The sequence below is a fragment of the Talaromyces stipitatus genome, genomic scaffold, assembly GCF_000003125.1.
Source record: "Talaromyces stipitatus ATCC 10500 scf_1105507295541 genomic scaffold, whole genome shotgun sequence".
NCBI lineage: Eukaryota > Fungi > Ascomycota > Eurotiomycetes > Eurotiales > Trichocomaceae > Talaromyces > Talaromyces stipitatus.
In genome coordinates this window covers 2,817,156-2,842,224 of record NW_002990115.1, presented here as the reverse complement: position 1 = coordinate 2,842,224, position 25,069 = coordinate 2,817,156, and the positions used below count along the sequence as shown (strand labels likewise).

General features: G+C 47.1%; 9 protein-coding genes across 9 annotated transcripts, besides 4 other annotated features; 3 read left to right on the top strand and 6 right to left on the bottom strand.

The window, feature by feature from the left end:
• Positions 1 to 573: 573 nt before the first annotated feature.
• Positions 574 to 2,308, bottom strand: TSTA_033800 (C2H2 finger domain protein, putative; the record flags this gene model as incomplete). Its single annotated transcript, XM_002480527.1, has 3 exons — positions 574 to 1,721; positions 1,792 to 2,237; positions 2,294 to 2,308. 3 exons carry the CDS (start codon positions 2,306 to 2,308, stop codon positions 872 to 874), a joined length of 1,311 nt encoding a protein of 436 aa, XP_002480572.1. The 3' UTR covers positions 574 to 871.
• A 191-nt stretch (positions 2,309 to 2,499) lies between these two features.
• Positions 2,500 to 2,538: a microsatellite.
• A 1,438-nt stretch (positions 2,539 to 3,976) lies between these two features.
• Positions 3,977 to 4,013: a sequence feature (AT_rich).
• A 216-nt stretch (positions 4,014 to 4,229) lies between these two features.
• TSTA_033790 (uncharacterized protein) lies at positions 4,230 to 4,679 on the bottom strand (the record flags this gene model as incomplete). Its single annotated transcript, XM_002480526.1, has 2 exons — positions 4,368 to 4,679; positions 4,230 to 4,288 (listed from the first exon to the last, which is right to left on the bottom strand). Exons 1-2 carry the CDS (start codon positions 4,657 to 4,659, stop codon positions 4,230 to 4,232), a joined length of 351 nt encoding a protein of 116 aa, XP_002480571.1. The 5' UTR covers positions 4,660 to 4,679.
• A 1,308-nt stretch (positions 4,680 to 5,987) lies between these two features.
• On the bottom strand, positions 5,988 to 6,961 carry TSTA_033780 (uncharacterized protein; the record flags this gene model as incomplete). The annotated part of the gene is made up of 3 exons (XM_002480525.1): positions 5,988 to 6,143; positions 6,230 to 6,633; positions 6,757 to 6,961. The coding sequence occupies 3 exons, from the start codon at positions 6,959 to 6,961 to the stop codon at positions 5,988 to 5,990; spliced, it is 765 nt and encodes a 254-aa protein (XP_002480570.1).
• Positions 6,962 to 7,691: 730 nt separating this feature from the next.
• Positions 7,692 to 8,508, top strand: TSTA_033770 (Yippee zinc-binding protein Moh1, putative). Its single transcript, XM_002480524.1, has 2 exons — positions 7,692 to 8,062; positions 8,123 to 8,508. Exons 1-2 carry the CDS (start codon positions 7,964 to 7,966, stop codon positions 8,360 to 8,362), a joined length of 339 nt encoding a protein of 112 aa, XP_002480569.1. The 5' UTR covers positions 7,692 to 7,963; the 3' UTR covers positions 8,363 to 8,508.
• A 21-nt stretch (positions 8,509 to 8,529) lies between these two features.
• Positions 8,530 to 9,694, bottom strand: TSTA_033760 (S-adenosylmethionine-dependent methyltransferase, putative; the record flags this gene model as incomplete). Its single annotated transcript, XM_002480523.1, has 2 exons — positions 9,520 to 9,694; positions 8,530 to 9,466 (listed from the first exon to the last, which is right to left on the bottom strand). The coding sequence occupies exons 1-2, from the start codon at positions 9,573 to 9,575 to the stop codon at positions 8,530 to 8,532; spliced, it is 993 nt and encodes a 330-aa protein (XP_002480568.1). The 5' UTR covers positions 9,576 to 9,694.
• Positions 9,032 to 9,092: a microsatellite.
• Positions 9,695 to 9,981: 287 nt separating the features above from the next.
• TSTA_033750 (protein-tyrosine phosphatase, putative) lies at positions 9,982 to 12,784 on the bottom strand (the record flags this gene model as incomplete). Its single annotated transcript, XM_002480522.1, has 3 exons — positions 12,750 to 12,784; positions 10,252 to 12,520; positions 9,982 to 10,188 (listed from the first exon to the last, which is right to left on the bottom strand). Exons 2-3 carry the CDS (start codon positions 12,352 to 12,354, stop codon positions 9,982 to 9,984), a joined length of 2,310 nt encoding a protein of 769 aa, XP_002480567.1. The 5' UTR covers positions 12,355 to 12,520; positions 12,750 to 12,784.
• Positions 12,785 to 13,219: 435 nt separating this feature from the next.
• Positions 13,220 to 13,326: a sequence feature (CT-rich).
• Positions 13,327 to 17,466: 4,140 nt separating this feature from the next.
• On the top strand, positions 17,467 to 20,713 carry TSTA_033740 (LPXTG-motif cell wall anchor domain protein, putative; the record flags this gene model as incomplete). Its single annotated transcript, XM_002480521.1, has 2 exons — positions 17,467 to 18,522; positions 18,573 to 20,713. The coding sequence occupies 2 exons, from the start codon at positions 17,467 to 17,469 to the stop codon at positions 20,343 to 20,345; spliced, it is 2,829 nt and encodes a 942-aa protein (XP_002480566.1). The 3' UTR covers positions 20,346 to 20,713.
• An 80-nt stretch (positions 20,714 to 20,793) lies between these two features.
• On the bottom strand, positions 20,794 to 22,526 carry TSTA_033730 (DUF1295 domain protein). Its single transcript, XM_002480520.1, has 2 exons — positions 21,852 to 22,526; positions 20,794 to 21,804 (listed from the first exon to the last, which is right to left on the bottom strand). Exons 1-2 carry the CDS (start codon positions 22,230 to 22,232, stop codon positions 21,109 to 21,111), a joined length of 1,077 nt encoding a protein of 358 aa, XP_002480565.1. The 5' UTR covers positions 22,233 to 22,526; the 3' UTR covers positions 20,794 to 21,108.
• Positions 22,527 to 22,771: 245 nt separating this feature from the next.
• On the top strand, positions 22,772 to 25,019 carry TSTA_033720 (DNA topoisomerase III, putative; the record flags this gene model as incomplete). Its single annotated transcript, XM_002480519.1, has 6 exons — positions 22,772 to 22,861; positions 22,911 to 23,111; positions 23,167 to 23,345; positions 23,409 to 23,578; positions 23,631 to 24,090; positions 24,137 to 25,019. 6 exons carry the CDS (start codon positions 22,772 to 22,774, stop codon positions 25,017 to 25,019), a joined length of 1,983 nt encoding a protein of 660 aa, XP_002480564.1.
• Between the last annotated feature and the right edge of the window lie 50 nt (positions 25,020 to 25,069).

The following is a 25,069-nucleotide window of genomic DNA, read 5'->3' as shown; positions in this document are numbered from 1 at the left end:
CTTTGATCCTACAAAGTGGACATTGTGGGGAGACGTAGTATCTTATACACTCACTATCTATAATGTCTCCGCTGGAGATGGGAAAGACTCTCCGCACTATGAATAATTAACTAGAAACCCCAACTTTTTCCTACATCTTAAATGCTGAAAAATGAACCGAGAGTAGTTATAGAAACTGATACAGTGTACGGAAACCATACTTTCAGCGAAAAGAAATACCTCGTACCGTTCATCGCCCTGCCAGAAAGAAGGGGGGGGGGAAAAAGGTCCACTCGTCGTCCAGCCAGGGTTATCCATCGCATGTGACCCAGCCAATTCAGAGTCAGACGAGCAAAAAACAATGTGGAGAGGAGAACCATTACCTGATTCCTCCACTCCACAAAGAAAAAAAAAATATTGACAGAGTGAATCTGACCGGGACAGAAATAGGAAGTTTTAATCGAACCAAGGCAGCGAGTGGCAAGTTCGACTCTGTTCACGGAGATAAGCTGATAAATTTAGTCGGTGAGATGGTGATAATATTCAATGGCAATGACAGCAGTCAGCCAGGGGCATTTGAAATGTATACAGAGATAATAGCATAATACACGCTGAAAATGCCTATTCAGTTTGTCAATAAGAAAAAAGGGTGGAACGACGTGCGTATTCACATACATACACGTATACATACACTAGTTATGAATGATGTTTGCTTTGGCTAGACACATACAAAAGAAAAACATGACGCAAAAAAAAAAAGTATCCAAAAGAGGGACAGAAAGTCAAGGCAAGAAGCAATTGGGTTCGTACAGTGTCGTAGCGGATGTGGATGGTATGGTATGACCGATCGAAGAGAAGATAAAATCTTCTAGCGAGTAGACAGGAGATAGTATTACTCTTCCATTCGTCCAAAGACACCGTCATCATCGTCATCGTGCATTTGGCGACTGCCAAAGTCGACGTCGTTGTTGCGGCGATGTCTCGACTCGCGATCTGCGTCACCCATCTTCACGTCTCGCTCGTCCGAAACTTTGTAGGATTGCGAGGGATCGAGGGAAAACGATCCAAAAACAGCCGCGTTAGATCCGGGGACACCAAGGCTGCCGGCGTTGCTGATTCCGCTTTGTTGGCTCAAATAGCGAGCTGGGAGAGGAGGTACGGGTGGAACATCAGACGATCCAGCGACGGCGTTCGAACGAGGGGTCCCGAAATTGCACAGTCGGATGGCCGCTGCAAGGTCACTCGCCTCGCTGTCTTCCTCGTGGATGCCCGTAGTCTCTGCAGTCGACGGGCGAGTGTCGATGCTGGAATGGCGGAAGTGAGAAAATGCAGGAGAGTGTAGAGAGCCGTTGTCCGCATACGAGCTGGATGCAACGGACTGGTAGGATCGAGAGAATGCCGAAGGGTGGTTGAAGCTGTAGCTGCCGTTGCGAATGTACGGTTTCTCGTCCAACTCAATCTCGTCGTCCTCGTCCATGGGCGGCGGAGTCGTCTCTGCAGAGCTGATACCATCGTGGATATCAGAAGATGCACCGGGAGACGCGGAAGACATGTCCGACTCGATTTCGTTGGTTTCTTCCACCGATGCTGCTGCCGCCGCCGCCGCGGTGACCTCTGCAGCTGCGTCGGCAGTCTCTTGGTTCATGGCCACCAACACAGTAGCTGCCTCAAGTAGCTGCACCTGTTGGTGCTTGGAAATCAAAAGTTTCGACGTAACAGCCCATGCCGGATTGTGTTCCCACCTGTGTAGGTCAGCACTTGCACCGGAAACAGCATGCCCTGTATGTGTAGGGTAAATCAAGGTATACGCACATGTGCTTGGTCAAACAACTGCTGTGCTTATACCCCTTGCCGCATTGATCACAACGGATTTCCTTAGACACGCGCTTGCCTTCTCCGCGCACCAAGTGCGAGCCTTCACTGGCTCGTCGATTGCGGTTCTTAGTAGCGACGTGCTTGTCCTCTTGGCCAGACCCTTCAACTGCGATGTTCTCGTCGATGACGACGGGGGAGGGTTTGCGTCCGGGAATGCTGTCGGGGCTAGCTGCGTGGATTCCGCGCGAAAGGTATGAGCTGAAGCCTGAGGTGGCCCCAATGGAGGTTGATTCGGTTCCCCTGCGACTCATGCTTTTCCGACGAGTCACACGGTGGTTGGCATTAATGGCACCCAGAGATATGGAGTGAGAGTGCGATCGTTGAGCTTGAGGCTGTCGGACAGGTGTACCCATATGCGGGACGGGGCGGGAGACGGAGGTTTCCTATTGTCAGTCAGCCAGGCCAATCCCATTGAAGCGTGTTTGTAGATGAGTTGTACTTTGAAAGAGGCCATGCTGGAACAACTCCTACAGTCACAGCCCTTCACTGGGGGGATCAGGGTTGCTGGCTTGACCGAGGATGGCGCGGAGATCAGCAGGCGGCTATATAGATCCGATATATATACAGGAGTATAGATAGGATCTGAATTTGATTCCTGCGAATGGTCCTTGGAGAGTTAGATGTATTCGATGTTCGTGCGTGGTCGTGGTAGTAGTAGTAGTAGTAGTGGTGATCTAGTAGTAGGTTGATGGTATAATGGTGGGTGACAATGGCTGAGATGGTGTGGTGTCGGAAGAGAAGTGGATGAAAGAAAGAAGTACGTACTCGGGAAGGATTGTCAAATTGTCAAATTGTCAAGTCAAGTCAAGTCACAAAAAAAAAAAGAGGTAAAAAGGGTGTCGCAAAAAAAAATTATAGGTTGGTATAGCAGGAGAGAAAGTATAGGAGAAAGTAAAGTAAAGAGAGAGATGGCGTGAGAAAGAACAGAATGAGGAGAGCTTCAAGGCAGGCGGGCGTGGGCGATGGGCCCGAGAGGGGAGGAGAAAGAGTCCGAGAGAGGCTAGCGCAGGGCGATGGCTGTGCCAATCGCTGAACTGGATCGACGCATTTCGCGGGGATACGTTACCGTATTATTCTATTATTACTCTTCTCTCATTAATACACTCAGTACTCCGTAGGGAGTAGTAAACTATTAACTCAGCTGATCGCGCGCCAACACGCCCAATAAAATCGTCTACTGACTCGGGATTTTTTTTCTTGTTGAGAAGCAATGTTAATAGCAAGGTACTTGGAAGAGGAAACACTGAGTCACCTGGCGAATGGGGGCAATCTCGGCCTAGTTGCGTCCGGTGGAGCCGCGATAAGTCATTCCATAGATAGTATCTCGTGAATACGCGCTCAGCTCGGTCAGAGATAAGCATTTCAGCATACATAAAATAGAAAGACGTACTCCTGAAAAACACACGTTCTAGGTAAGAATGTGTATGCAAAACAAAACATTACATGCACGAATTCCAGCAGCCATAGCCAGATACGTACTCCGTACATGAGAAACAGCCCGAAGCAGCTGACTTGGCCAGGCCCTATCAGCCCCACCGACAGCTGTCCTACTGATTTGGTGACTAATCAGGTTTGTGTCCTTAGTAAAGATGCCTTGCTTTCAGGTACAATTAACTACCGAGTACGTATGTATACGTATGTGTACATATGGCATACAGATGGTGTACATATGGCATACAGATGGCATACATATTCAGGTAATAAGACTGTATTGAAAAACATACATTTGCTAAGTAATCTGTATTTGGTCGAATTCAGGTCGTGTTATGTAAGCGCAAATGACGTGCCTGTATTCTACCGCGTATCGTTGACGTATCAATCTCGTTCCCTCTGAGTTTCTGGAGATACTGAGATAGAAGGCAGATCGACAGGTACAAGAGATTGTCCCTTTCCCATTGATCAACAAGTTTAACTCAATATTAGGAAACTGTCCCAGAGTATAGTGATAATCTGATATAAAAAAAGATACCCTGTACAGTGTACAGTATGATCCCTATCTTCCGACAGATTCTAGATTCTCAATTTACATCATTCTGTATGCAATGCAATGGGGTTAGGGTCATTCCATATTTTACATAATCCCTCATATGACGTACGTTAGCTAACTAAGTTAAGCTGCGCCTTTTTTTATTATTTTGTAACAAAAATATTTTTTATTTGACAGGGAAAAAAAAAAGAAAAGAAAAATCTCAAACAAGGAACAAAACAATCGGATACCGGCTAAAACATCTACTGTTTTGGATTGACGTCATCTGGAGAATCATCTATGTAACTCGGTTAGATCTGGGAAATTCGGCCTGAGGACACGGTCATTTGTCGTTGTCATACAGTGTCTATCCGACACTGAGTTAACCACTAGTTAACTAGGTCAAGTTCTATTCGAGTGCCTTGAATTCTACTTTTGATCCGTTTCCCTGATGGCTAACTTCCCTATCTAACCAAGTATTTATCTTGCTCTAATTTCATCTTGTCTGTTAACACAACAGACTGGCATTGAACCTATGACTGTATACCCGCATATTCACATAGCAATTGTAGGATTTGCACCACCGCCTTCTCCTCGTCCTCAGGACAGTTGTCTTTCAGGCCTACCTGAGGTTCGCTATCATAGGGAAGAGCTGAAAGTGGATCTGCCTTGCCGTGGGAAATCAAGAGGGAACACATTTCCAGATCGCCAAGCCGCACAGCCGTCTGCAAAGGCTCCCTTTGACCATCTCGGTAATGGCTACTCCAGTCGGCGCTGCTTTCTGAGAGCATTATTCTCACCGAGTCATACCGACTTTGTCGTGAAGCCGAGGAGTTCATAATAACCCGTACGAGTGCCGTATCACCCTGATGGTCCACTTGATGGTCCACCTAATGCATGCCTTCTCGGGAATGAGGGATACAAAGGCGGAACATGTCTGGGTTGCAGATCTTTGATGCCAGAATGCAAAACGTTCTCACCGCGAGAATTTGGGTACTGGAGGTGGGTTTCAATGTCTTTTGCTGCCAATATGCATTCTACCTACCACGCTAACATGGTTTCCCAGTACAGCCTCTCCTACTGATTGATGGGCTGGCTCATCAAATGTCGTCGTGTTTCGTTCGTGCCGTGATTCACGCAGCAATCCACTCCGGAGCTCTGCATTTTGCTGACCGTTGGCCAGTGGCCGCCGGACCAGGAGCATACAACCGGCCCGGGCAGCTGTGCACAACAGTTCGTTTCCCCAGTGTTCCTGCGCCATTTGATCCGACACATAGGTGACAAGGTCAAACACAGCATCCCAATTGCCGTGTCTGACTCTGGGATGAAACCAGTCTCGGATCACATGGCGAAAAAAAAGTCCGGATTTTGCAGTTGATGACAGAATTGATCATCCAAAATAATAGCAAAAACCAGACGGTCAATAGCTTCTAACAACTTTTGTAGAAACTCTCCCATAATCTTGACATTCGTTGTCGGATCAAAAACCCCAAATACCTGGGCCTGCTTATACATCCCGAAAAGGCGCTTTTGCAAGTTAGGAAGCTGTTCAAGGAGCGAGAGTATCAGAGCCGAAAATATATGGGTAGCTTGACCTGTCTCATCGTCCCGGCAATATGGGCTGGGGTCCTTGAAACTTATTCCTTCGATTTAGTTCGTCCACAAGGAATGCCATATCAACAGTTTTTCCGTGGCCCTTATCACCAAGGATCACCAGTTGCTGGGATTTGGAATCGCAGTACCAGTTTTCGAAATTGGCATTTGTCAATAGGGATTGACAGGCCCGATCAGCTCAAAGATTCTGCAATCCTGCGTTATATTGACTCTGGCGGCTCATCATGTCACTACCTAGTCATCGAGCAACTGAAACAGAAACGCATAAGAACATATGCAACGGCTTAAGCGGTATGAAGACTCACTTTCTGAATGATGAAGAATGGCTTGAATATCCTGCGTAATACCCCACATCGATGTTTGGACAAGACTTCGCAGAGCCTCGGAGTATTTCAGGAATTCTTGCACAATATTCGGTAGGCGGTCGTTCCGGAATGATTTTCATGATTAATTTCGCTCCTCTTCTGGTGAATATCTCGAACGCAACTTTGTAGAACTCTAAGAGGTTCTCATATACTAGCACGAGTGTCTGAAACATGTCAAAGAAATGCTTTTATGAAACAGTTCTGAGAATGATTACCTTGTGTATATCCTTGTTATCAGCTTTTTGACCGAGGGTGTCACAATCATCGATGTAAGAGATCCGCTTTAACATTTCCGCAATCTGCTTCCCAAACTCCACGTCGGCAGCTGCAACACTGATAGCGATCTGTGTGGGAAAAGGTCGGTCAGTATCGTGTGATGGTCTCTACTGGATTTGACGCATGTAAAGGAAACTATACTAACAGGGCTTACTGCTGTCACACTTCTGAGCTCGCCGACAACCGTCGTTGCAAACGCTTCAAGATTTGCCAGAGGACTAGCCGAATCTAATGCTAATTTTTGCATAGAATGCAAGTATTTTACACCTCGCACAAAAGCGGACTCATGAGTGACATCCTTGTCGATCTCTTCAAGCTTTTCGAACAACTGTGCAACACTCTTTCCCTTTAAAATAGTAATATCTAATTCCTCTCGCAGATTCTCAACTGCTTCACGATATGCCGAACTCCAAAGGTCCGAAAATGTAACAGCACTATCGATGTCATCAACCTTGGCCGGCCCATTGGCACTACGGCTGCGCTCAACATTGTTCGGATGGAGATTGAGTTGGCTCGATTGAATCTGAACCTCATGGACTGCGCTTTGTCCTCGGTTGCCTAGGAGTATCACTGGCTTGCTTGAGAGATAAGGAGTCAACGACGGAGATTACAGACTGCGAGGCCGAATTCGATCTGTTCACCAGGTTAGTACAGTCCGACTAACGGAATGTATCGCCCTACTCGGTCGAAAGACCTGATTCTGCTTGCTTGTCACCAATTGGGCGAATCTCGGTGCTGTTCGTACGATTGGAGGACCTATGTCGAAGTCGGTCAAATCGCTGAAATAACCTGTGGTTTCTGTTGTTGTGGGCGTCGTGGTGACCTCTTTTCTGGAAATCTGAAGATTTTTGGACGGAAATCCGACTTCGTGAACCTCCCTTCGCATGTAGGAGTAAGGATCATTTTGCCTTTGCTGTGTATGACAGAGCTCCCTTTAAGATAAAAGAGTCTTGGTTGTCTTCAAATCAAACATTCCACATGAACAGTTCAACAACAGAAAAGGAAGCTTCTGATTGGATGACGATGTGATTTTAGCGCCCAAACCGTAACATTGCTTGCTTGCAATATGATGTGGATATTTCAGAATCTCAGCCGCTAGATAGGTCAGACACAACGCAAAAGGGTATCATTTTGAAACGGCGCGGCTGTAGCGTCCGGAGCCGTGCAAGGATGATTCGGACAACGTTTGAAGTATCATGTCTACTTGGAAATTTGCGGTTCACTTTTCAGAATGATGGTTCATCAGGCGAATTGATGGTCAAGACGTGTATGTTGTACTCCACTAACGCTATCCCTGGAAAACAAGATATGAGCAGTCTGGTAGTTATATAGTATGCGAATATGAGAAATGATAGTTACCGATTATATGATGTTTGCATTGTTGCCATCTTATCAGACAGATCTCAGCCGAGTTGACCAGAGACGTTCTCATTGAAATAAACAGTGGATGTCAGCCTCATGTATGCATCCTGCAAACAATCTTATAAGTTAAAGAGTAGCTGAAACTTATACAGACAGTAACCAAGGTCACCAGATCCTCTAAACCAACCTAGTCCTATTACAGCCTAGCGCGTGTACAGTGTCATTGGCAGTGCTCAACTTCAACCCTGTACAGCAAGTAAACCTGGTCAACTCCGATTACTTTTTCGTCTCAAGCATATTTTCCTGCAATCTCCGCCGGTTGTGGACTTATCATCCAACGGGCAACTATTAGAATCACCTACGCGGCGGTGCCGGATTCTGTCTTTGTTCCCCGCATCTCCAGCTTATCACGACGACGATAAGGATTTCTACATTCTGTAATCCATCTCCGCGAGCGGTCTTTCCTACGAAGGAGATATCTGATTAGGACGATTTGATTCGAACGAGCTTGGTAGGAACAGCCAAAATGGGCCTCACGTACAACGTCTACCTCAACGCCGACAAGATATTCGGCTGCCGAGAATGCAAAGCCCATCTCGCCGATTACAACGACATAATCAGCCGTGTCAGTCGTAAAACAATCCATCCATATATTCTTACAAATAGGGAGGACTAACAATCGTAGAACTTCCGCGGCCAACATGGCAAAGCCTTCCTCTTCCTCCGCGTCGTCAACGTCATCGAAGGCGCACCTGAAGAACGCAGCATGACGACGGGCCGCCATCTCGTGCGCGACATTTCGTGTCGTACGTGTTTAAGCGTTGTGGGATGGAAGTATGATAAAGCATACGAGTCGTCGGAGAAGTACAAGGAAGGGAAATATATTCTTGAAGAGGCGTTGTTGTGTTTGGTTGATCAGAAGTGATCTTCTCTTTTCTTTTCGATTCTAGCATGATGGGTGGCTGTTATGCTTCTCTTTTTCTGGAGGATTGTACGGTCTGGCACTGGCGTTTCTCATGGATGGAGTTTGTCCCTTTAGTATTTAGGCAAGCGAGTCAAAGTATGTATGTCGAATCTATCACTTTCTTACTTTCATGTCCTGATTAACTCCCTCCGCCGAAAACACACTGTACAAACTCCCTGCCCTTCCATACCCCCAAACCTGAATCGCGGATACTCCAGTTTGTGCCAAACCTCCAACTCCGTCTTGCTTCCGGAAGTAAACCAACGCACCAACTCATCCTCGGTCCAATTACAACTCGTCACAATCAGAAACCCGCCTGGGCGAACAAGTCTGCTCGCGACGACGGGGTATTGATGACATATGCGTGAGTTTGCTGTGGTTGTCTCGTCGGATAATGAGACTGCGTCAAAGGTGCCTTTGTCAAGGACAATGTCGAATCCTGCTGTTTCGTAGGGAAACCATGATAGTTTCTTCTCTGCGGTGGTATTGCTTAGAAGATTTTCATTGGCCGGGTCGAGGATATCCCACTCTTCGAATCGAATGTCTTGATCTTGCACTGGTATACCTTCTTCAATCTGGACGGTATTTGAATCATTCGTAGATGCAACCACCACTTCTTCTTCTTCTCTCTCCTCCTCCTCGTCGTCGTCGTCGTCGTAATCATCATCATCACCACTCTCATAAGCACTATGCAGCCTCAACCTCTGCAACTCCCTCGCCAATTCAACACTCTTCTCCGAATAATCCACACCAACCATCACCCCCTTAAACCCACCCCGTTTCCTTAACAGGGCCAACATACTACCATTCCCGGTGCCCAAATCTAATATACTCGGCTCTCTTTTTCTGCTTCCCTTCTGAAGAATATTTCGAGGCGAAAGCGGGAATTTGCGTGATGTTAAATATCGAAGGATTTTGCTCGGGGCGTCGTGTTCGGAGAACCAGGATGTGCCGGGATCGTCGTCGTCATCTTCTTTCTCTTCAGTATTATTGTTGGATGGGTTCGTTCGTGTTTTCGTTTTGGATGCGATGTGTTCTAGTGACCGTTCGTAGTATGTTTCCCAGCTACATCATCGTCATCAGTCGGTTATATGCTATAAAATAGGGAGTGTACATACTACTCCTTAGTCCCCAATTCGCTTGGTTCGAGGTATTGCGGATGTTGATTGTCCATTGTTTGTCTTCCTTTCCTCTTCCTCTTCGACTCGGTCTAGTTTGATTCGTGATAGTGTGAAATTCAAGGAGAGGCGCAGGTATAGAGAAGGAATATCTATGTAGAACAATTCATGCGACAAGCTTTTTGTGAAAATGTTGATAGGAAATCGAAATTTTTGATATCTTATCACCCCACCAGTACATAACCCCACTATAATGATGATATGACTATACCCGAATGGATCAGAGTACATCCATGTGAATCATCTTTGTGTACAAGAGTTCTACATGTCATACGTATACCTGACTAAAAGCTGAACGGCATCTATCATCAATGCATTAGATATGTAAGTCACAAAATGGATGAGTGACCACAGAATATGCAATCAAGATAGAAGGGTCAGTAATAGGTACTAATATTACAACTAAGGTTCCTCCCATACCAGCCCTGTCATTTGTAAAAACTCCAAAAACGCCATTGACCACATGCTCAACCATGCTGAGCTAAATGCTAGCGTGAAAATGAAAAGAAAAGTATGTTGTATCGACGAGCTGATGAAATGCTCGGTGACGGAATGAAAATGTCCAAAAAGAAGGAAAATCAGACAGCAAAGCCCGCTTTGATCGTAAGCCTGAAATGAGAAAGAAATATTAAACGATTGAACACGTATTAGACAAAGGTTCAATTATAAAACTTCGTCAATGCTTCGTGTAATCAGTAATTCTTGACGCTGAGGTGGAGACCGAGGATCGAACAATGGCTGTCCAAACCCAAACGCTGCAGGACCGTCTCCTGCCAGGTCTCCAGCAAGAGTCCGCGATATTGATGAGCACATAAAAGGAGCCGCCCGGGGAGATAGTATCGATGGCGACGAGGGAACATCCTGCATCACAAGATCCATCTGAACTGTTGGATAACGAACATGTGAGACTTTTCGCGTCTCGGATTTGTTCGACTGGGCTAATGACTCGGAACTCGGGTATTTCTCTCGGAGCGGCAATGGTCGTGGTAATAGCCCTCGACTGTTAGAACCATGTTGCTTTTGTAGCGAAAACGGTCTGATAAAAGGTTGTGTAAACGTAGGTTGCAACGGCGAAAATATCATTTCTGCCAACGCAGACTCATTCTGAACCTGTTGCACCTGCTTCTGAGCCGGTTGGACCGGTTCTGGCTGAGAAATCTCCTCACCAAAATCAGGTTGAACAGCCCGAGTAAGATGTGGTGTTTTGAACCAATCCGGATTTGGCGCCTTGATTGGCTCGTCACGTTGTACTCGAGAACGAAAATCGGTCAACTGATATATAAGACTCATATTCGGCCCGACCCACCGACTCTTGCCCTTGACAATGCTATACATATCGTTGAAATCGAGGTCCCGGTGCTTATATAGGCCATAGGCTATAACCAAAGACGCCGACCTGCTTGCACCAAGTTGACAATGAATCAAAACAGACTTTCCCTGATTTATTCGATCGTCAACCAATTGACACAGCGTCGCCAAGTCGTCTAGAATTTCCGAATTATGGTCCCACGGAACATGTATGTATTCCGGTGTCGAGTTCTTCTCCACTTTTGGTGTAGTCGGACTGTCTGACTCGGGTAGAGACTCAAATGCAGAGTGAAAAGATTCTTCAGATATAGCAGTCATTGGTTCTGCCATTGACAGCCGCTTGGCAAGTGACACAGGCCGCCGAAGTGTTGAGACAACAGTATCTGGTTTAGACTCTGTTTCAATGGCAAAAGGGTTCAAAACCTCCTTTGCTACGTTAATGACTACATCAAATTTCGACGCTTCGTCCCGCGTAGGTTCCAAATAGAGATATACGCCCGAGTCGTATATTTTGATTGGTCCATCAGGATAACTCTGTTCGGTGCGTTTAGTCGACTCTCGTGAATCGAGATTATAATCCTCTTCTTCCGTCACTTGCTGCAAACTCGTGCCAGACACTACTTGCGATTGTCGTGGAGGGGATTCTTGCCAGCTGCCAGGCATTAAAGGAGCGCCGTCCTGTGTAACTGGCCTGGGTAGTTGCATGCTATTCAACGGCGCGGCAGTTGGAGAAAACATAGATAAAGAAGGCGACGACTCGAAATGTCGAAGAGACCGTTGCGGAACACCTGGGGTAGGAGGTATTATATCATTTATATTACGAGCGAATGTGGTTTGATCCGATGCAGGTGTACGAATGGTGAGGTTTGCAGGTTTTCGCCGAGCGGTCTTTGCCGGTCTGTGAACTGGTGACGGAGGAGCCGAATAGTTCTGACTTGTGGCCTCAACCACGGATGCCGTAGAAATAGCTGGTCGTGATATGTGACATGGCATATTCAACGACAAGTTTTTCAGGTTCCGTGCTCGTCTTCCAGGAGAAACTGGTCGAGAAGTAGACACCACGGCTGAAAGGGGAGCCAGAGCAGACGCCGACGCATCCGAATACATGGCCATTCTTTCCGTAATCTCAGGTATCCTGGTCGACTTCGGATAGGGCAATTGCAGCGCAGAGGGTGACTCGGGGGAAGAGCTGGGTGATGTGTCCGTCACGGATGTAGTATCAAAGGTAGATATCGTAGTTGTAGGTGATGAATCGGTCGACTCTGAATTCCCCGACGAGGATACGCTCTCACGGTGTTCGAAGGAAATCGGGTTCTCGGCTGTAGGATCCAACGAGCGTGTGAACAGTGAACGGTTTTCCGAATGCTGTTGCGAGTTGGTCGAGGCGTAATTGGCCGAGTTTTCAAAGTCACGGGCAAAGGATGGGATCGAGGCGTAAACGAGCGAGGGACCTGTTTGGACGGGCATCTTGAGGGCTGAAAGAGTAGTCAGACGGCGTTTGGTTGGCAGCGCCCGTCCACGGTCACTTGCGCCTCTCTGCGGTCGATCACAAAGAGTAGAAGAACTGTGGCATCCGGAAAGATGACAGTATATATAAGAATTGGTATTTGCGGTTGCTACCTGCGCAAAGGATCTTTTCGAATGAATGCGGTCAGTCTCCATGACCGATGATATAACGAATGGCAACGGTTGCAGTATAGAAATCGACAAGACTATGGCAGGCTATGCGAGACAGAAATTATGGACGATTGTAAAGCATGAACACGCCCAGCTAGGCTTTTTTTTTGAAGAGAAGAAAGAAGATAGCAAGGCGCACTCATGAATTTGACGACTGTTGTTGACATCAGAGCAGTGAAACATACCAAAATAAACAGTGCCCCGCGAGGGTGACAAGTTGCCCAATTCTCAATGACAGGACGACAGCAGTCAGAAGGAGTAGAAGACGAAACTGCGAGATCCACCAGGTGGTGGTCGTTATGTTGAGTGTGTATGTGAGCGAAGGCGGGGGTGCTCGAGTGAAGTCGTTTTGGGTGTGGTGGTACCGGGTGTATAACAAGACAGTTGAGAACGGGCTGAAACAGACGATCCGCCAGGGAACGATACGTAGTCGAATATGAGACAGATATGAATACCAAGGAAGGAGGGCGAGTGAAGAGAGTACGTAGCCGCCGAGAATTGAAATTATTGCGGCGGCACAGTAGGGCGTCTGGAGGCGGAGCAAATGAAAAGACGGGTTGTCTCAGCCTTGAGATGATACAAGGACCCTTACCCTAGAAAGGTGGAGACGGGAAAGATTGTCTTCTCTATTCGCGACGGACCAGAAAGACAAAGCAAGAAGAAGAAGAAGAAGAAGCAGAAGAAGCAGAAGAAAACAAAGTAGATACAAAAAGCAAGAAGTGGAAGAAGATGAAAATGGACAGGAAGCTGAATGAGAAGAAGTTGAGGCGAACGCCGAATGGGAAAGCAGGTAGGGCCGCCGGGGACGTGGGAAAACCGGCAGGAACGGTATTGTGTCTTTGTCAGTAAGGCGAGAATGGGTATTCTCCGTAATTACTCCGTACGGGGAGGATTTTGATACAGGTGTTACGCTTGGTTTTGGATTTACGAGCAGGAGACGGGGAGGCGCAGAGCCCAGCCAATGAGGCGCCCGATCGCCGGCGGGGACACACTTGCCGTGGTTGGCCTTGAGCCAATCAAACGCGGTAGCCAGCTAGCGGCATGGGAAGGAGCTCTAAATTTAGCCCTGACACACTTATGGAAAGTGCGATGGGCGGCAAACCCAGGTTCATCAGAGGCCCGTTCGACTTGACGCACTGCTTGTCACCTAGATCAAGAGGATTGTTCTTATGCTTACATACTCGGTGTGATTGTACGGAGGATAATAGTCAAAGAGTAGACAGACAATTATGTATCTCTGCGACATCACGTACATGGAAAGAATTCGTCAGTGCAACCTTTTCTGATTGGGAATCTGGGAAGCGCGGAAAAGCTTCCATAGCCTGTAATTGGCCGATCGGGGACTGTATTACTGTACTGTACGTACGTAGTACGATTACGGATAGTAACTATCGAATCAGCCCTGCAGAAGATCGACTGATAATTGCCAGATGGACAGCATGAATCTAGATTCAGATTCTTCTACATAAATCCTCTCAGAATAAGAATTTCGAGTCGTAATGGACGGGCGACTCGAGTCTTTGCAGCTTGCATTGATACTCGATCTGGTATTTCATTGGAGGATTCTTATTACACTTACCAACCAATCAGAATGGATATCTGGTATGGTTCCAACATGAAACACACCGTTCGTACCAAGAAAAGCAGGCAATACAGCCATCGTCTGCCTTTCTTGAGATATAATTACTCCGAACTATATAATTCTGAAACGAACCTTTCAGAAGTGAAACAAAAGAAGAAAAAAGTGAACGACTCGCACAGTTCTCACGCACAGATGATAGATATGACCCTTGCCTGTTTGGTTGATTCAAATAGTCAAGGGTTAATAAGGAACCATTGGAACGAGCTGCGAGCCCCTTCATAGGGATTCAATCTATTGAAGGCATCATCTGTGTTAAGCATGTAACTTTTGTATTGTATGTAATACAATTAATGTATTAAGAGTGGGCCAGCGGAGCCAATCTGAAACACGCCGGCTTACCTCATACTCACGTGACGGGAGTAAAATGTTTTGCAGTAGCTTCTGTCACTCTGGAGATCTTGACGACGACGACGATGATGTTGTACAGATGGGCTTCTTATGCTCCGTATGACCAGGATGTTATAGCGTACGCACGCATATGGCATGTCCATCTACATCTGAAGATCCAACTCCTTCAGTGATCTACCAGCCAGCCTGTAGCATGCGATCAGCTCACCTCCGGGTCTTGACGACTCGAGTATCTACCGACTCCCCGAATACTCCGTAGCAAACTACCAATAAGCGAGATCGTCAGATCCATATTCCATAACAAGAATAGAAGAATAATCCGACTCGTAAGTCAATTTAGCCTCGGAAATCTTCAAAGCGGAAGCAAAAGCCCCTTTCAGGCTTTCAAGGCTTGAAAGGAGAATAGAATCCATGGATCAAATCATCAAACCCGTTGGCTTCCTCGATCTAACGATGGATGAGGTTAAGCTTGACTGAATTGAGTTTTGACCATGAATCATGTTTATGAACGGCGTATGTCAGCCCTTGATTTGGTGGGAAAGAGACGAGGAGGTCGGAGAATTATTTACATTTCTCCTGTCCCTTTTCTTTTTCCTTTGCTCCGTACTCATTTCTATTTTTTTACCTTCACAGTTCACTGTTTCCTGTACTCCGCGATCAATTGTGAAAAAGGTTTGGACTAAGCTAATCGACTCGGTTGTGGCCAATAAATCGGGAAGGAATATCGTCAATTTTCTCAGAACAGTCTGAAACAGGTGCATAGACATGTCTATCACAATAACAGGGAGATCACTCCGAAAATTCTTGACGATAGCTTAGCTACGTCTCTCAATATGCGGACAACTGAACGAGCCAAGAAGGAATTAGAAAAAAAAGAGAAAAGAGTCCCAGATATCGATGGCTGTCTTCGGAGAACTCCGTATAAGCAGTTTGTAGGCACTTCGCACGTCTAAGGACGGATGCTCAGACCATGCTCAAGGCAATCGCTATATCCCATCCGTGCTCAATTGCACGGAACCATTACGCCTTGAAGGAACACGTTAGTGGTAGTTACCACTCAACTATGCATCTACCATCGATCAGGCAATCAAGCACGTTAGCAGGGCTGCTCTGCGGTACGTTGTGTCCGTGGTCAAGCACAGAGGCGTAGGGATGTTTCCCACGTGGCACGGTCTATCTAGATTGGTGGATAGTGCATAGCGTAGAGCTCAGCTTGGTCAGCATTGCATTGGAATGAGTAAGTTAGTTCACCTTCCTCGTCTGTGGACAGAACTACGTACTACAATACTGCGAGATTGGATTTCCACTCGTCCATTTTGAGATTGCTGTGTGCATTACCAAAACTCAAAGCGACAGGTCTTGATTCATTCGATTTCATCCTCTTTGAATCTACTGGTAAACAGTTGGTTACTTCGTAATTCGTTTGAAGTTACATGTTTCATGGTAGGTAAGTAAGCACAGGGAATTTCAACTATTCCCGAGCGACATCATGAGAGTTAGGGCTAATTTGGTGCTATGCCTGAGGCAGACACAACAACATGGGTTCCAAAGAACTGATCATTGACCATTGTCATGAGTTTCCACGAATAAATGTACCATGATGACCATTCATATGATGTCGTTCTATTTCATGTGCCTTGACAGGTTGACAGATGCGACAGGCTAGATAGCTCGTATACAGCTAAATCATGTTGGATCGCTGACAGGTCGGTCTCGTAGCACACTGATATGATATATCTTCAACTGCCTGTCCTGTGGACGTTGGTCCAAACACATTGTCATTCATGCTATCGACCTGGGTAGACTGACATGTAAGTTATATCAAACCCAGCCCACTATAAAATATCTAGCAGACGTGATAGGTAGGAATCCTTGCAAGTTATGCACCGTCATCGCCGTTCGACCAGTGATTCTTTAGGTCCGAATCTGAGCTGGCCGCAAACTAAATCTTTCCTTTCAAACTGTTTGGTATGCAGTAGAGGCAAATCTGCGCGGCCTTTCACAAGGCCGACATGCATCTGTACAACACAACGGCAAGCGAGCAAGCGCATGGCATGCATCAGCGCGAATACGCTGCTCCGTACAACCCGAGTCACCTACACAGCTCGTCGGATATTGATCAGTTTCAAGATGTTGAGCGAGATAGATTAAGATATATTTTGGGTATTCATTCCTATGGCAGTAACATATGGAACTGGGCGTATCGCCGGCATTGGTTGTGTACCCACTTGGAGATACAAGTCGGTAGGTCAGATGACCGATATGTCGTCCAGTCTTATCCTTGATACATAAGTAGTTACATAGTCAGATCGTCCTTTGCTCTCAAAATTCAAGAATCTGTTGTTCTTGAAGTGTCGCTTTGTTCGCAGTATGGTCTCTTATGCGTCAGACATAGAATCTCCACACAATTGTCTTTCTGAAACGGCGACTTTTATTTTTGGCTCCACCAAATTGATTCTCATGAGATTTCTGGGCTTTAGAAGTGTTCGGTATTCTCAGTCCACTATCGATGAATGTCTAGATATGCATAATATCGAATCTATGGTGTAGCCCTGCAGTAACTGTGATATGTGATCGGAGACGAGAAACAGAAAATGGTGATGGCGCCGGCAAGTGACAGAGTAGCGGGAAGCCCATCACACCGTCTTTTAGCTGCGCTGTACACTCCCTATAACAGCCGTACTAATCCAACGCTTTTGGGCCTCGACCACCAGACACAAGAGCAAAAAACAAAACAGTCATCTCACTCATAAATCTTACTTTTACACGTATCCACACCAAATCTTTGTTTGTGTATAATTGTTGTTGCTTTTTACCATTTTTATCAGATTTTTATTATCGCGCAACAATGCGACCGTTGGCATAAGAATTCCCTTGAAGCAAAAATATCGGCACTTTATGCCACAATACCAATGTCCGCCATGTCGCCGTCGGCTCTTGCGGCCGTGCGATTAGACCTAGAGAGCGATCCCAACTGGACGCGACCGCGACGACAGACCAACCCAGATCTGATTCACCGGCCATCTGTATTACTTCGACAGGCCACACGTCGCAGCGCCGATGTGTCGACCCTTCAGAACAGTCCCAACCACAACTACCCTTCGTCGCCCCTGGCGGACCAGAGACCGCGTACCAGCGGGAGCATCACCCACACGTCGGTGACCTCCAGTAGTGCCACGGTGACGCCCACGAAAAGAACGTCAACATCGTCCCACCGGTCGTCGCTGAGTGCAAGTGCTTTGTCTAATCCCGCGTTGGCAGAAATACCCTCTCGAAAATACAACGCATTACGGCTCTCGACTGGCTCGATTGACGGGTTCGCCGAGAATACTCATCATCAGCGTCATAACAATCTCGGTGGAGAGCCATGCGCTGCACCCCGTGATCCCGCGGCAACTAATGCACCTGCCACGAGCACCTTCAACTCGCCCAATTCAGTTTCCAACTATCCCTCTTATTTTTCCCAGGCCAGTCCCGGTTCTGAGACCGTACCACCGTCTTCCGCATCTTCATCAACTACGAAAAGACCACTCACAGCTCAACGCCTCGGTTCTGCGACCAGCCCGTCAGTTGCGAACAGCAGTGCGTTCAACGATCGCCTCTTGCGCCCACCTTCAAAGCAAGCCTCGACACCTCAAACCGCGCGATCAAACAATAGTAACAGCCAGAACTCTCCCAGTATAGATGCCGTCTTGAAAAACAAGTCCATCCTGAAAAAGGCTGGCTCATCTGCTGACATGGCGTCACCTTCACGGCATCGTCGAGAGTCCACCCCACTGTCTCCTCGAAGCGCTGCTACTGCGAATAACTTGCGAGGTGACGGCGCATATGATGATCCAGCGGCCGATGAGCAGAAAGATTACAGCACGGACGACACTCGCTCGAGAAGCGATGATGTCTTCCTCAATATCGCAAAGTCAAGCGTGAATAGTCGGCGCAATTCGCTCGGCAAGATGGATAGACGAAGGGTAAAGACTCCTAGTACATTTTAACATCATTCACTAATTTGGGTTTACAGAAACTGGGACTGTCGGGCATATCTACTCGAAGCTCTCTTGCAAAAGAGCAGACTCCTTCTCCGGAACAGTTGAAATACCAAAGCAGTCCGCTCTATCCTCAAAGTGCATCGCAATTATTCAACTCTAACAACTACTCAACTCCGTTATCAGCAGCATCAGCCCATCCGTTAGACGACAGCTCTCGTCTCCGTCGTCCCTCCAATACTGCAGGCTCCAGATCTGTGGTCGGCATGCCACGAAGCCGATATAACCAGGAAACTTCCCCGGAGTCACCGCACATTGATTTCAAATCCTCCCTTGCGGATGCGCGCTTGAGATACTCCCAAATATCAAACCAATCGTCACGAACTGTTCGACAGTCTTCTACGTCAGATGCCGCGGAGCGCGCACGGCTGGATGGAGAGAAAGCCAAACATGATGGGACTACGGAGTCGACCTTGTCTACGACCGCCCCTTCGACTGTATGGGATGAATTAGATGATCTTAAATCTCGGATACGAAAACTTGAATTGACCGGCAAGTTCCCCTCATCGTCGGCTGCCGCCATGTCGAATGTTTCAGGCGAACGACCTCGTACGGCAGCCACAACAGCTACGACATTATCTTCGTCACCAAAGCAAAAGCACACTCGCAAATCTAGTATATCACCAGAAGTTATGGCTGGCGCGGCAGCCCCCAGTTCTATACAATCGCTCTTACAGTCAGCCCTAGCCAAAGCCAAGACCGCAGTTGGCCCAGAAGTATACAATGCGCTTGAAGCAACAGCAACAGATGCGTTGACTTTAACCAACATGCTAGCCTCGTCAACAACGGTGGTTTCCGGGAACTCGTCGACTGTGACTGGAAGCGGTCTTTCGGAGCGTCAAGCTAAACGCAAAGCGGATGGTTTATGTCGCGGATTAACTGAAGTCTGTCTTGCACTGACAGAGGAACAAACCATTACTCAGCCGAGTAATCAGCAGCAACCGCAGGAGCAGATCCGACCGCGAAGTCGTCGTCAAGCAAGCGTGGTAGGGGACAACAGTGATGCTGTGTCTTCAATTTCTACTCGATTTCGTCGAAGTATGAGCCACGAGCCGGAAACTACTGGTCAGCAAGACTCTGGACTACGAACATTCAGTCGATTAGAAGGCAACCGAGCCAACACTATCAATTACGGGTCTGTCGGACGCAGAGAACGATTGTCGCACGACGAGACAGCCGCTTCGCCCCGTACCCCATCATTGGCTGCGCCCAGTTCTCGTCTTCATCGTCTTTCCGGGTCTCATCGAGTCAAGCGAGAAGAAGACTCGGACGATCGAGGCTCAGTTTTCAGTCGTACGATTACTAGTCGGGCCATGACAGAAGCCGAAGGCTACAGCACGGACTCTCCATCGGCTCGTTATGCTACGCCTTATCAACAAACACTATCTCAGCCAGCCAAGGCGTCTCCATCCCTGTCATCCTCAATAGCACAACGCCGCAGTTATGCGACACCCCCCAGTGCAGGCTCAGGAATTCCGACAGCGTCTAGTCTGAAGATCCAGCCAGGTTTTCGGCGCTATGGAGCATCAATGATGGCGGAACGCGGCGCGTCAGAGCCTCCCGGTCAGATCACCAGCGCCTTTTCTCCAACTCAAGGCTTACCACAAACACGCATCTCGGCCCCATCTAGCAAGATGGCTACCAGCTACACTGCCATACAGCAGCCTCGACTACGTAACGAAACCCTGGGGTCTCGTCGATTATTGCGAATGCGTCCATCAATGATCGGCACCAACAACGACCATTAACCCTTTCCCAACATCACGACTTGAACATACATATTATTATTTTACGATGCATATAACATATTCTTTACATATTGATGTATCTTACCCAGCGCATATGCATGAATTACAGTTCTATCTATTCCTAAAGGGATACGAGTCATGTCTATTTTACAAGCGAGTCTTATGAACCATGAATGACCGTTTCTATTCTTCACGCGGAGTTGTTGTTGTTGTTGTTGCATTGCTTCTTTGTTTCTTCTTGTATCATTTAGCGACATCATCATTCATACATATTTGTATTTGAGTTTGTTGTTGTTTTTGTCTTCGGGAAGAAGTTTTGAGTCGATGCATTTTATTATGGCGTTTGTGGGTTCCTTATTATGTTTTTGTTGTTTTTAATACTGGGGTGTCTAATTGGATTATTTTTCAATCTCTTGATGAAGTGGTTAGTGAGTGTGTTGTAGAGGCTGAGTAGACCTGAGCAAGTTTATAGAAGGGTTGCTCATCACTAGCTAACCAGTCTATGGTTGATTTCTGAAGTCATGGGAAGCCTCCTCAATGCAAACGAATCATGATTCTCAGAAGGATGGACGAAACGAAAAAAATATACTCCATAAGAATAATAAAAGTAGAACACCAAGCAGGAAACTGAGACAAATCCAAGAGTTCAATTCACATAACCCGGACGCACAACACCAAACACAAATTGAACTGAAATAGAATACGCCCAAAGCCAAAAACGGAACCAATTTTACAATGCGGCTTAGAAGATTACAGATGAGAATCACTCCTTCTTCTTCTGTTCAATCTTAGCCTTCGCCTTACCCTTTTGTCCCCTCGCCTTCACAGACCACCTCGGCACAAACTTGCCTACACGAGCCTGATATTCCACATATTCGGGATATTTACCCAAACTCAACCTCTCCGTCAACCAGGTACTACCCTGAAACAAAGCCAAATATCCCAACGCACCGATACCAGCCCAATTGGGCCAGGTATTCGTCTTGTACGCAGACCAGATGTACAGAGTTAGCCAGATAGCTTGCTCAGCGGCGAAATTGGGATGACGACTATAGGACCAGAGACCCGAAACGACGAAGCCGCGATCGAGGTCTTCCTTGTCGTATCCCTGTGTGACGATGCCGGTGTCACGGTATTTAGTTTTGGCTTGTTGATAGCGCCATTGTTGTTCGTCGGCGACAACCTCGATTAGAATGTAGAAAAACAAGAGGCGCGAGAAGACGAGATCGGCGATGTCGAATGTTGCGCCAGTTTTGGGTAGTTGTGTGAGTAGAGTGAAGACATAGGTTGGTGCGGTGATGGCACATAACAAGAGGGATTGGGTGAGGGAGATGAAAACGACGTCAAATACAAAGAAGAGGAAGCGATTGTTTATTTTTTTCCGGATTATGGGCCAGCGATAGTCTTCGGCACCCCAGCTGTAGCCACCTTTGCGCCAGTAGTTGTATGTTAAGCGGACCTATGAAGTGGTTAGTAGATACAGAGTAAGAAGAACAGAAAACGTACAGTCCATAAAACACTAATCACCCCAATAGTCCGCAACCGATCAGTCGGTAATCCATTCCCATACGCCCAAGCATAAAAATGCAGATTGTAGATAGTCGGCAAAAGGGACCACCAACAATCCACCTGCGAGTAATTGTTGCGAATCTCAGCGGCAAGGACGAAAAAGGGGCAAAGAGCGAGCGCGATCGCAACGGCCTCTAGCATAGGGTTTGTGCCTAGATATAGCTCTTGGAGATTGTGTAGTACATCTGTGCTGTTGGCGGCTTCGACGACGCGCGCAGGGAATTCAAGAATTTGCGACGAGAACACGTATGGTGCTAGTGTTCGGCCGTATTGGGCTGCCTCTTCGGGGGATAGAATGGGAGGTAGCGGGAGCGCCATGATTGATTCCTTTCTCGTAATTTAGTCTGGATAATGGAACAGAATATGAGTTTCTCTGCAAGTGGTGGTGGTAGACTTTGAAATCTTATGTAGGTTGTCAGTTCTTTTCTGGGGCGAGCTGTGGAGATTCCCACTGTTTATATCAGCAGCTAGCTAAGTTAGCTCCATGACAACGGACGACGTAATCCATTCAAGCAATATGACGCGCATAGAGTGTGTGCTTTGAATCAATAAATATGTGGCAATCCAGTAGAAAATCTCAGATATGAGGCTGCATTTAATGCTTCCATCCGTGGGAATCGATCGGAGTGATCTTTGGGATGAGATCATAGCCTCGTGCCTGTGATGCCTCAGATCTCAGGCAGAAAAGGAAGATAAATTATCTTGGCGGGCGCGTCCCACGCGTTCCTTCCTTTTTTGCTCTTTCATGTGACTTTGTCTTATGTAAACCGAACAATATTTCACTCGTGCTCTAGATCGACTCCAGCAAGGATGCATAGACGCTACTACTCACTCGAGCGTGATTGATATACAGAGCCATGCCGGGTAATAGGATTCTTTGTGTTGCAGAGAAACCTGCTATCGCCAAGGCAGTTGCTCAGCATCTTTCTGGAGGGTCTATGCAGACAGTAAGTCTTTCAACTGGTCGAAACGGATGCAAGGTTTGACGGTATCCAGATGAATATACATGGCCAGCAATATGTAAAAAACTACGTGTTCAGCTTCAACTTTGGCGGAGCATGGGGAAACTGTGAAGTGACCATGACCAGTGTCATTGGCCACTTGACGGGGCTGGAGTTTGGCAAGGAGTACAAAGGTTGGACATCGTGCCCACCTAGCCTGTTGTTTGAAGTGCCCGTCTTCGAGAATGTTGATTCAGTACGTTGATCGTTTCTGGGTTCATCTTACTGTCTCTGTTACTGATACTTGGCAGGATAAACTAAGCATTGCCGACAATATCAAGAAACAGGCTCAATACTGCAAAGCCCTGTTTATCTGGACGGATTGTGACCGGGAAGGAGAGCATATCGGAACCGAGGTCAAGAAACAGGCTCGCCTAGGTAACGCGCGGATCGAAGTCAAGAGGGCTAGGTTTAGCAACACCGAGAGAGCGTATGTATCAATATGCCCTTAAACTTGCAAGAACCAAGAATGCATCTTCGCTGACATTGCTAGTCATGTATTGAGAGCGGCTCGTGAGCCCATCGAACTGGACGAAAAGCAAGCAAATGCTGTAGCTGCCAGAATTGAGCTAGATTTGCGTGTCGGCGCTGCATTCACTCGTTTACAGACACTTCAACTGCAGACTCTTGGAAGTCCTTTAGATCAAGGTCCAATTAGCTATGGTATTTATCATTTGTCAATTTTTTTCAACGACGCACAGACTAACTGTGGCAGGTTCATGTCAGTTCCCTACACTAGGGTTCGTCGTTGATCGGTATCTCCGAGTGCAAAATTTCAAGCCAGAACCTTTCTGGGCCATTGCTGTTGTTCATAAACGCGATGACATCAACGTCAACTTCAACTGGCGCCGAGTGCGCCTATTTGACCGGGCTGCCGTAACGGTCATGCTAGAACGATGTCTGGACGCCAAAGATGCAAAAGTCACCAAGGTGACAAAGAAGCCGACGAGCAAATGGCGACCGTTGCCTTTGACGACTGTCGACCTGCAGATGATGGGCAGTAAGTATTTACGGATGACTTCTCATCAGGTGATGCAAATCGCGGAGACATTATACACACGCGGGTTCATCAGTTATCCACGAACAGAAACAGACCAGTTTGATAAAGCAATCGACTTGAAGAAGCTTATTGAAAAACAAGTACCTGACCGGACTTGGGGGCAGTATGCTCAGGGGTAAGTTATCATGTCCCAATTTATCAACATAAGCTAAGAATAATAGTCTATTGGATGGCAACTTCAGAACACCTCGAGCGGGCAAAAATAACGATCAAGCTCACCCGCCTATCCACCCTATCTGTGCAGTAGCTCCGTCAGCTCTCAAAGACGAAGAGAAGCGAGTATTTGATTTTGTGGTCCGCCGCTTCCTTGCATGCTGTTCAGACGACGCCAAAGGTCAGACTTCCGAAGTGGAAATTCAATATGGCGATGAGTACTTCCATGCCAAGGGATTGATTGTTCTCGAGAGAAATTACTTGGATATCTACGTTTACGACAAATGGGAGAGCAGTACTCAGTTGCCTCACTTTGAGGTGGGCGAGGTCTTTGAGCCGACCGAGGCGAAAATCACTGAAGGAAAGACGACGCCGCCGACGTATTTGACAGAACCAGAATTGATTGCCCTCATGGATGCAAATGGTATTGGTACGGATGCTACTATGGCAGAACATATTAACAAAATCAAGGAACGCCAATACGTTGCAGCACGTCCTCGTACTGGTGCGAGCAACAATGAAGCAGGTGGTAGAGGCCGAGGTCGTGGCCGAGCAGCAGGAGGCAATACAGGAGTCCAAGAACTAATACCCACACGATTAGGCGTTGCTTTGGTTGAAGGATACGACAATGTTGTTGCCGGTCTCGCAGATTGCCCTTCGCTCAGCAAACCACACCTGCGGAAGGAAATGGAGCAACTTATGCGTGACATTTGCAACGGTACCAGGACACGCACCGAGGTGGTCGAGCAGAGCTTGGACATGTACCGTGGAGTTTTTATTCAGACGCAACGAAGAATTGATATGCTTAAAGAAGCGTGTCGGAAATACGTCTTTCAACAATCGACAGTGACAATGACGACCACAAATACGAATGGGGCAAGAAGGAGGTGATCAGATGTTCACGACCGAGACGGACTGACATGGTACCCTTTCTTTACTTA

Excerpts from the sequence above, each read along its gene's own strand:
- TSTA_033770 (XM_002480524.1), top strand. The coding sequence starts at position 7,964 with ATGGGCCTCACGTACAACGTCTACCTCAACGCCGACAAGATATTCGGC. Across the intron at positions 8,063-8,122 it reads ACAACGACATAATCAGCCGT|AACTTCCGCGGCCAACATGG; the intron begins GTCAGTCGTAAA and ends TAACAATCGTAG.
- TSTA_033730 (XM_002480520.1), bottom strand. The coding sequence starts at position 22,232 with ATGGCGCTCCCGCTACCTCCCATTCTATCCCCCGAAGAGGCAGCCCAA. Across the intron at positions 21,805-21,851 it reads TGATTAGTGTTTTATGGACT|GTCCGCTTAACATACAACTA; the intron begins GTACGTTTTCTG and ends ACCACTTCATAG.